General features: G+C 36.7%; 2 protein-coding genes across 6 annotated transcripts in view; one reads left to right on the top strand and one right to left on the bottom strand.

Annotated features, from left to right (window-relative positions):
* Positions 1-726: 726 nt before the first annotated feature.
* Positions 727-3,475, bottom strand: LOC111447542 (serine/arginine-rich splicing factor RS2Z32-like). 3 transcript variants are annotated; one of them, XM_023086767.1, is made up of 7 exons: positions 3,402-3,475; positions 3,072-3,183; positions 2,501-2,540; positions 2,242-2,337; positions 1,677-1,879; positions 1,516-1,596; positions 727-1,403 (listed from the first exon to the last, which is right to left on the bottom strand). In XM_023086767.1, exons 2-7 carry the CDS (start codon positions 3,176-3,178, stop codon positions 950-952), a joined length of 981 nt encoding a protein of 326 aa, XP_022942535.1. In that variant the 5' UTR covers positions 3,179-3,183; positions 3,402-3,475; the 3' UTR covers positions 727-949. The 3 variants fall into 3 exon arrangements, with proteins under 3 accessions (XP_022942535.1, XP_022942536.1, XP_022942537.1); XM_023086768.1 differs by having other exon boundaries at positions 3,376-3,452; XM_023086769.1 differs by lacking the exon at positions 3,402-3,475 and having other exon boundaries at positions 2,501-2,751.
* A 242-nt stretch (positions 3,476-3,717) lies between these two features.
* The window catches only part of LOC111447516 (SAC3 family protein A-like), a 9,407-nt gene continuing 2,847 nt past the window's right edge, over positions 3,718-10,277 (top strand). The window contains exons 1-10 of one of the 3 annotated variants that reach the window (XM_023086733.1): positions 3,718-4,093; positions 4,189-4,277; positions 5,127-5,990; positions 6,557-6,982; positions 7,478-7,579; positions 8,002-8,087; positions 8,770-8,953; positions 9,245-9,724; positions 9,844-9,984; positions 10,112-10,171. In XM_023086733.1, coding sequence (XP_022942501.1) covers positions 4,221-4,277; positions 5,127-5,990; positions 6,557-6,982; positions 7,478-7,579; positions 8,002-8,087; positions 8,770-8,953; positions 9,245-9,724; positions 9,844-9,984; positions 10,112-10,171 — 2,400 coding nt within the window. In that variant the 5' untranslated portion in view covers positions 3,718-4,093; positions 4,189-4,220. Of the gene's footprint in view, positions 4,278-5,126; positions 5,991-6,556; positions 6,983-7,477; positions 7,580-7,989; positions 8,088-8,769; positions 8,954-9,244; positions 9,725-9,843; positions 9,985-10,111; positions 10,172-10,277 lie in introns of all 3 variants that reach the window. The other 2 variants (XM_023086731.1, XM_023086732.1) reach the window with 2 other exon arrangements.

The following is a 10,277-nucleotide window of genomic DNA, read 5'->3' as shown; positions in this document are numbered from 1 at the left end:
TAAATTTATACTTTTTATAATTGATATTTTATTATTAAAACTTTATAATAATTTATAATTAAATTATTTTAAAAAAAAATGCTTCAATCAATTAGAAATTTGATGGTTAAATTTATATCATAAAATTATATAATTGATATTTTATTATTAAAACTTTATAATAATTTATAATTAAATTATTTTTAAAAAATGCTTCAATCAATTAGAAATTTGATTGTTAAATTTATACCATAAACTTTATAAAGTATATTTTATTATTAAAACTTTATAATAATTTATAATTAAATTATTCTTAAAAATGCTTCAATCAATTAATATCGTGAAATTTGAATTAACTCATGCCACATTTACCAAGAAGTCCCATGGCGACGATCTCTTATTCCCATGAAAACCGTCCCATGCAATGTACCTTACCAAGAAAAATATATACTAAATTTTGGAAACTATATAAATTATATTCGTAAAAGAAAAAATAAAAAGATAAAAAGAAACTGCCAGCCATGTTTACAACGTGTTAGAAATTACAGCAATCTCAGCTCGAGTTTTGGCCCACTGGGTTTCCGCCACGTGTGATGGGCGTTGTAACCGAAAAATAATCCCAATACACCAATAAACTGAGCAAGGAGGGAGTGTGAATACTACAATCATTTAACACAGATATATGTAATAAACAATATTATTCGACAGATGAAACTAAAATACTAAATTATGAAAACCGAGCAAAAATAGGAAGGTGAAGGAAATAGGCAAAGGTTATACGAAATAGATTATTACATATAATTTATCAAAATTAAAAGCTGGAAAATAAATAGGCAAAATACTGTGCTGATGAACATTTGGAGGCGGGATTCAAAACACAATACAAGTTCTATTTTAGAAGTCCCTGTGAGGCACTAGTCGCTTATAAAATATTCCAACGCAGAAGCATAATTAAGAAACTGTCTCTCTATTATGCAGACTCGCTACCGCCCCTCGGAGAACCATTGGCATCTTCATCGTTTACAGGACTCCTTTCTTCTCTGGGCAACGGACTGGGGCTGCGACTGTACCCGTTCTCTTCCTTCCTGTAATTCCTGCTTCCACCTCCGTTGAAGTCCTCAGCTTCATCCATTGGGCTTCTGCTCCTTCCTCTTGGGCTTCGGCTTCGGCTTCTGCTCCTTCCCCTTGGGCTTCTGCTTCTGCTTCTGCTTCTTCCTCTAGGACTGTCTCGGTTCCCAGGAGACGGGCTACGTCTTGCTTCTTCTGGACTCCTCACATCAGGAGTGGGGCTACGCTTCATAGCTTTTGAAGGAGGGGGTGACAAACTGTGTCTCTTAGGGCTTAGCCTGCCTCCTCTTGGGCTCCTCGATCTTTTTTCTGACCGTTCAAGACTTCGATCCCTTTTTACAGGTGATCTAGATCGACTGTGGAGACATGCTCAGCAAGTTAAACTCATGGAAACACGTAGGTCAATGTAAATCTAGATAGAAGCTTCAACAACCAAATAAATGATAAGTGGTTAAAATTGTATCGAACCTGTAACTACGACCTCTGCTGTAACTACGACTTCGACTTCTACCACGGCGAGGGCTTGGTGAACGTGAGTAACTTCCACGCCTGTGCCATACAGTTTTATTCCATGATCAGCCAAATAAATTAAGTGTAGAAAAAGAGTAATAATAGAAAGGATAACATACTTCAACTTCTTAGGACTGTTCTGGCAATTCTTCTCTATGTGACCCCGTTCCCCACATCGATAACACTTATTCTTCCAGTCCCCAGCCTTGCAATCTCTTGCCCAGTGGCCATCAATCCCACAGTTAAAACAACGCCCAGTTCCGGGAGGGCCTCGTCCAAGATATTCACGAGATTCACGAGATCCACCAGGACCACGGGGTACCTAATTAAAAATTGGAAATTTTCATCACATTCAAAGAATGGTTAACAAAACAGATATACATGATGTATAGAGTATACACTTACACATGCATGCTGGTAAAGTTACACGGCCTTGTTATAATGAACAAATGTGACTATAAAACGATTAGAATTGTACATGAAAGGTGATAGAGGCTATTTCCAAGTATTAAAAACATATTTCAGAAGCACAGAAAAAAATAGCAGAATCCCCCAAAGACGGGAAACAGTTACAGTAAACTACTAGGAAAATATTGACAACTAGCCTGAAAAGTGCAGAGGCAACTGTTTGAAACAAGTTATATAATTAATGAAAGGATGGTAAAGAAATGTCATGGTACATACCCCTTTAGCTATTTCCACAATGATTCGACTTCCATGAACATCCCTCCCATTTAAACTATATCTTGCATCGTCGGCATCTCGTGGGTCACTAAACTCCTGTTATAATATGTTTAAGCAGATAGACCAAGAAAAAAGATCACACTTGCAAAAATTAACATGCACCAGCCAAGTAAAAATGACTGCTAGCAAATAGCATATTCTTCTTCCATTTTTTAGCCTGAGTAAAATCTGCATAAAAGAGAGGGAGGGAAATACATACAACAAATGCATAGTCTCGCTTCATATCCACATCACGTACTCTGCGCAAATGGTTTCCAGAAACAGGTAAGGCCATCATTTGATACAAGTATCAAAGGGTTGACACCTCGCCCCTCATAGATGAACTAAACACCATTCTGAGATTCTTGGCATTTCCATAAAAACAGGCAATAACATAATAGAAAGACTCGCCAAATCCACCAAGGGAACCCTCTCACCATAGACCTCCAGGTTTGGCATAAGCCAAGAAACCTTCAACAAGATCACTCAAGTTAAAGTTTTAAACCACACAGACTCATCAACAATTCCACACTTCATGCATATATCAAAATGCACATTAACAATCGAGCACCCAAAGAAGGACTTGGGAAATACCTCAAGAGGTCTAGAGAGAAGCATCAATTAATAATTTACTCTGAAAAGGGTGTTAGCAAAAGCATAACCCTGACAATAGAATTAAAATAGGACACAACTAAAAACGAGTAACGATTTCGAATATTTCAAATTAACGTTATCACACAAATTCGAACAATAAATGGCTGAACAGTTCATCCCGCAAAAATCCCACATACCTTCCATAACGACTGAACAGGTCATCCAGATCACGCGACCTAGTCCGTGAAGAAAGGCGTCCAACGTAGAGTCGCGTACCACCGTATCGATCGTCATAACGAGGCATTTTATCTACAATTGACAATCACAATACCACAATCAGCAACAGCATCCCATAACCAATAACTTGCGCAGGCATTACAAACAAACAAACGGATAAGAATCTACTTCTCAGGATTTGAAGAGGACACAACAAAAAATGTCAAAACATTTCAATACGACTATGGCATGAACATTAACTAAGAGGAATCGGGAAGAGAAAACCTAGACGATTAGAACGGGAGGCGCACCTGGAAATAACAAGTATGAGGAACCCTAGCTTTCACGTCGTTCGCTAAAATGATTACCGTAAGCAGCTCCAGGCCATTTTATAGGGATTTCCGTTGCCCAAAAACAGCTGTAGGCCCAAATTTGTCGAGAAGACTGTGATGGGCTTCGTTATTGAAATGGGCCTTGTTGCTGGGCTGGGCCGGGAAAATGAGCTGGTATGTAAATTAATGTTTTTAAATAAAAGCTTTGATTTTAAATTATTAAAATTATTAGTTTGAAGTTAATTGAAAAAAAAAAAAGAAAGTATAAACTGATTTTTGGCGGAAAAGGAAACGAACACCAAACTAAAACTAATTTTCCTCCGCTTCCAAGATTTTCCCTCGGTTTCGGACCATATACTGAATTCCTTTTCTTATCCGATAAAATTTCAGTTCGAATCCATCTTTTTGTGTGTGAATGTGTTTAGAACAGATTGCATTTGGAATTCTTCAACATTCTTGTACTTTGTGATTGCTTTGAATTACACCATATTTTTCTTTTGTTTTTATGCTTTTTTAGTTTGTTTTTCTGTTTTCGTTCTGATCTCCTCGAAATTTTCTTCCTGGGGTTCTTCAATCGATTTCTGGTCGATGAATCCGCTGCGAGAACGGTAGTGTGTTTATTGGTCGATTATTCATTGTTGCGACACTTCGGGATAGGTCGGGGACTTTAGGTTGGTATGATTTTTAAGAGTCCGTTAGGGTTTTGCATTGTTGTGTAGAGAGAATTGGTTTGACGAAGTTAAAAACCTTAATCGTTGTTTTTAAGCCATTGCTGCGTTCCGGGGTGCAAATTTGATAATGAATCAAGGCGGCAATACTGAAACCGTAGCTCCAGCGCTACCCAGTTCGCTCGAGGTAATATATCAATATCATTACGTAGTGTATAAATTTAAACCTCGCGTGTGTCTTGTGTTGAACTTGTGGCTTACTTCGAAGTTAAGCCGGATGTGAAACTTGAAGCAATATGCGTTTGGTTCATTCACTAAGTTGGAACCGCTTTCTTTATTGGTACTTCACAAATAAAAAAGTCCGTTAATATGGCCACAATAGTGATGGCAGCGTGTCCCCTTGTTCTATTTCTCTAGCTCTGACTCATTTTATTTTGCCTTGAGATCTGTTGAACTTGAACCTAATTTCTTGAATGTTTGCTCTGTTGCTAAGAAATATCTCAGATTGTTTTTAAATGCTTTTTACGACAAGGACGATAAAGACGACTAAGTCTTTTGTTTCTTCTTTCATTTTTTGGCATGGTTTTGGTGAAAGACTTTGGATTGCGTTTTGCCAGACTCGATTGTATTAGTACAGCACATTAACCAACCTGCGTGGATTTAATTATTTTCTTGGTACGCTAGGCATATGTACAATCACAGAAAAACTTAAGGGCCAGAGAAAAATATAGGGGTCTTAGATTGGTTAAGATTCTACTTCTGGTGGTGTGTATAAAAATTCGAAACAAGTTCTGATTTTAGCTCATGCTCATAGATGACTATTATGTTATTTTAGTTTTGTACTCCCTTCCTTTATTATTGTGATTTTCATGCATGTTGTGTTTATTTTATTGCTGGTCGCTGTAATCAGAGACATGAAATTAAAGTTTTGGTGCTTCCGTGGTCATTTAGATTTTCAATGTATTTAAGTTCAGTGGATTTTCTCATGTATGACAGCAATGCTGACCTAATATACTTCCCAACATGTTGTTTACAGAACCAACACTTTGGTGACATTAATCAATCAGCATCGACATCAACATATCTTTCTTTGACATCAGCTCCAGAAGCCATATCATGGGCTACACACAAGGTGAATGGCAGTTCCAATGAGAATGGGCCGCTCCCAAATTCCACTTTTCAATATAATCAACCAGCGGTCCCACCTGCAAGAAATGTGCAAGATGGTCTAAATGTGTCTTCTGTTGCTTGTAGTTCATCAAGTTTTGTGACATCAAATTCAACGCAAGATTACAATGCCTATGCACCATATTCCAATTCTGCCGATCCTTATGGTTGTGCAAATGCTGGTTATCAAGGTTACTACAACAACTATCAACAGCAACCAAACCATTCTTATTCACAGCCTGTAGGAGCCTATCAAAACACAGGTGCTCCTTATCAGCCCCTTTCCTCATTTCAGAATACAGAGTTTTATGCTGGGTCTACAAGTTATTCAACCACTTACTACAATCCTGGTGATTATCAGACAGCTGGAGGCTATCAAACTAGCAGCTTCAGCAATCAGACAACCTCATGGAGTGGTGGCAGTTATGGAAACTATGTTCCTAATCAATATGCTCAGTATACACCTGATTCAAGTGGAGCTTACAGTTCCAGTTCTACAAATGCAAATTCTCTACAGTATCAACAGCACTACAAGCAATGGGCCAATTACTACAGTCAAACAGAAGTCAGCTGTGCCCCTGGGACTGAAAAACTGCCCACTCCGGGTACTGCTAATGTAGGGTATCTGGTTCATGGTTCAACTAGCTATCCTGCACCTCACAGCCAACCTACACCTTCATATACTCCCTCATGGAGGCCAGAATCTGGTTCAACTGAACTGGTTTCTGCTCAGGTTTGAATTTCACATGATTGAAATTTCTTCTTGTCTAAGGGCATGTACATTGTTTAATTTTGCTTAATGTATTTGTGATATAATTGCTACAAAGTTTTATCTTTTCTTTTTTTAATCTATATTTCATGCCTCTGTGGAGCTGTGATATGATGGCCATTTGGGTGATTCTGTCAGTTTAACCATGATTATCTGTAATCCTTTTCTGCCCCCTTTTTTTAATTTTTATCTCTCTTTAGTACTTTGGACCTTGATGCACACTGTTTCCTGTATATCCTTGTATTTCAACATTGACTATTGATGTTTTGATAAAGAGTTACAGCTGCCATGGCCCATGGCTCCATCTTATTTCTCTGATCGTGTTGGCTTTTTGTTGTTTTATGTTTTCTGCAAGTTTGACATTCTGCACTTAGTGGATATATGGATTTGCATTGATGTTGATTACTTTTTTGGCATCCTTTAAGTTATTTCAATTTAGTGCAGACAATGCTTAAACATTATGGTTAATTATTAAATTTGCAAAGATTATTTGATCAGTTGAACCGTTATTCTTTTGCCCTTTTTTCCAGCATGGTGCTGTAAATAGTGGTAATCATGATGGTTACTGGAAGCATGGGGCTCCAAATTCTCAGGTGCACCTTACTAATGCTAGCCAACCTCACTTTGAAAAGCCTCTAGATTTAAAAACTTCTTATGATAGCTTTCAGGATCAACAGAAGCCTCCAGGTCCCCAGGGGCCCAATTTGCATTCTCAAGCACATTTGTCTCCCCAGAGCTATCAGGTACCCTCACAATCTATTCCACCTTTGGAAGCTAGAAAGACCAAGCTGCAGATTCCAACAAATCCTAGGATTGCTTCCAATTTGAGCATACTAAAAGCGAGTAAGGATAGCTCCACAGTTGATGCTGCTCTACAACCTTCTTACATCAGTGTTTCGATGCTGAAGCCAAATGAAAAAGAATTGTCTAATGATACTACCGAGTCCGTCCTGAAGGTTCTGTTCTCATTGATTAATTTCTTTCTGAAAATAAATGCTCTATTTCTGTATTTATGGTAACTGGCTATAACAATTTACTGAAACTTCAATATCTTAGTCCAAAACTCAATAGAACATCATTTTTTTTTTCAAGTAGTCTGAAGGATTGATATTCATATCCACAGAAAGGCAAGAACGACCGTTCAGTGTTTTTTTTTCATGTGTCTGTTGTTGAATGTGGTATATATAAGAGTGAAATTATGAAAGCCTAATGCTTTCTACTTGAGTTTTAACTATGGATTTCTCCCGTGCTTATGAATATGATTAAAAAAGAAAAGAAAAGTGAGAAGTCGCCGAGACTTGAGAGCATTGTGATTGACGTTCCTTCTCAAAGTTGTGAGGGGTATATGACTTTTTTATTTAATTGTTGAACCTTAAAGTTCTAATAGATCTGTCAAATATTTTGGTTTCTATATATTATAAGATATGTATTTATATATTTTTTACTTGCAGCCTGGAATGTTCCCTAAATCATTGCGTGGTTATGTAGAGAGGGCTTTGGCTCGATGTAAAGACGAGAAGCTGATGACATCTTGTCAATCAGTTCTAAAGGAGGTACTGTGTTATTATTAAAGTTATAGTGAAAAGCAGTATAACTCTCTCATCTGTGAAATATTATCTTCGGGCTTCAATTTTAATCAAGGGTTTCATTATCTTAGTCTTTTATTGTTATTTTTGTTAGTTTTTTCAATCATGTTGTCCAATTCCGCCCCAATGTTTTATTTTTTATTTTTTTTAATCTTTGTGCATTAATTTTGAAAAAAACTATTTCATCTCAAGGTTTCATTTTTAGGTGGTTTCCTTGTAACTATTTATTATTGAACGTTTAAAATACACCGTTCACTAATTTTTCTTTGTAGGGTTCCTTTGACATTAAATATTGGTGCATATTGGCTTTTGCTCTTTTGTGCTTGTTAAGAGAGATTTTGATCTTTTGCTGATTATCTTTTTTCTTTTCATTTCAGATGATCACGAAGGCTACTGTTGATGGCACGCTTTATACAAAAGACTGGGATATGGAGCCTCTATTTCCATTGCCAAGTGCAGATGCAGTTAATACAGAGTACTATCTCTCTCTCTCTCTAAGCTTAAGTTGTTGCCTATATAAATTGACATATTCAGTCTTATCTAAAGTTTTTACGTACTGAATTCTTGGCTCTCTCCTTCTACACTCCCCATGGAACATTTGTTATATGAGAATTATTGAACATTTTAATTTTTTATACAATATTCCATCATATCATGAAATGATATTGATTTCACTTCGCATGAAAAGTCTTGGGTTGATTGCTTATCATTCTTCCTTTTATCCTTTTTCATCTAATGGAGTGGCTCTTCTATATTTCTTGGAACCCAAATAAATACGAAGTTAAAGGACCATGGGCTAATCTTTCTCTCTCTCAACTGGAAGCTTTTAAGCCAAAAATATCCCCTTTTTTTTATAATGTGTATGTAAGTTTTTCCATTCTTCCACTCAGTGAATAGAACATTATTTTTGAACCCATATATTTTTGTTTGCTAGGGCATTAGATAGTTTGGGTTAAGTGGTTTTGAATAAAGTTATTTTAAGTACAAATTTAATATTTATTGAAGATGATATGGAGGTTAAAGTAATAATTGAAGTTTCAATGAAGAAATTAGGAATAATTTTTCTCTTCGTTATTACGGAAAATATTTGAGTTTCTATGTATCAATTCATTATCCTGCAATATGGGAACAGAATCTGAGGTTTTTATTTTCTGCAGCAATTTACAGGGTTCAAATCCGCTTTGTTTATTGTCAAAGATCAAAAGAAGCCCAAGTAGAAGATCCAAGAGTAGATGGGAGCCTTTACCAGTGGAAAAACCAGCTAACGCAACTCCTCCTTATAGTAATGGTACTGCTGCTAAGTATGATGGCTGGGCCAATGTTAGCGAAAGGGACAAAAAGGTAGTTTTGTTCATTCCGTACTTCACTATTGCTATCACCCTACCCTTCTATACATGGCTTCTCTTTACCTACGTGTATGACGTGGTATAACTAGTAGTACTCAATCTTGATAAGTGTTATTTTATTGTCACTTTAATACCTACTCTGGATGAGGTATGTTGTCTTTTTGTTGCCCTATTTTCCAAATATGGAAGGTCTATAAGTTATATAAAATTCTAAATGCTCAGTTGTTAATCGTGCATCCATCTTAAATAGTTGTGCAATCTTCTTGATTTGAGAAATTGCGTGCAGACTTTATCTGGGACAGAGGGTAAGTATGTGGGCAATTCAAGATTTCCTCTCTGGGATCAGAGGACTGTGAGCAAGATTTCCCAAGGACCAGCAAAGAAGCAGCGTGTTCATGATGGGAGTGCACCTGATAATGATGGGGCATACAGTGATAGTGATAAGGAGCAAAGCTTGACAGCATACTACTCTGGGGCCATGGCGCTTGCAAATTTGCCTGAAGAAAAAAAGAAACGGGAAAACCGATCAAAGCGTTTTGAAAAAGGGCATGGCCGTCGTGGAGAAAATAATAACTTCAAACCTAAAAGTGCTGGAATTGAAAACTTGTATACTCGAAGGGCTAGTGCCTTGGTTGCAAAAAATTTAGAAAACGGTGGCAGCAGAGCTGTTGAAGACATGGACTGGGATGCTCTTACCATTAAAGGGACTTGCCAGGAAATTGAGAAACGTTATCTTCGTCTTACATCTGCTCCTGACCCTAACAGTGTAATTATTAATATCTAGTTATTTTTTTTCACAGAACAATCATTGTTGAGAATGAATGAAAATAGCTGGTATTTGTTTCTTTGAACTTATTATGTTCTTTTTGTATCTTTACTTTACAGGTAAGACCAGAAGAAGTTCTGGAAAAAGCTCTTAACATGGTTCAAATGTCTCAAAAGAATTATCTATATAAATGTGACCAATTGAAATCCATTCGTCAGGATCTAACTGTACAGAGAATTCGCAATCAACTAACAGCCAAGGTATATTTTTCATCTCTGTTATCTGGTTATAAAAGATATGGTTTTATCGTTGTAATATGGTCATACGCAATTCCATGCTTATTTACACTCCCTTCTTTTGTGAACCATTTTTGGTGAAACCTCTTAGGTATATGAGACTCATGCTCGATTAGCCTTGGAATTTGGGGACCTGCCCGAGTATAATCAGGTTTGTGTGGAAATATTCTAAAAGAAGATGCCTGTGCATTCAAATTGCTGGAGTTTCAATTTGAATAGACAGGCACCATTTTTTTTTTTTTTTTTTTTATTTTTTT

This window comes from Cucurbita moschata, unplaced genomic scaffold (genome assembly GCF_002738365.1).
Source record: "Cucurbita moschata cultivar Rifu unplaced genomic scaffold, Cmos_1.0 Cmo_Scf00009, whole genome shotgun sequence".
NCBI classification, from domain to species: Eukaryota; Viridiplantae; Streptophyta; class Magnoliopsida; order Cucurbitales; family Cucurbitaceae; genus Cucurbita; species Cucurbita moschata.
The sequence above is the reverse complement of the archived record's forward strand: the minus strand, read 5'-3'. Positions and strand labels throughout refer to the sequence as shown.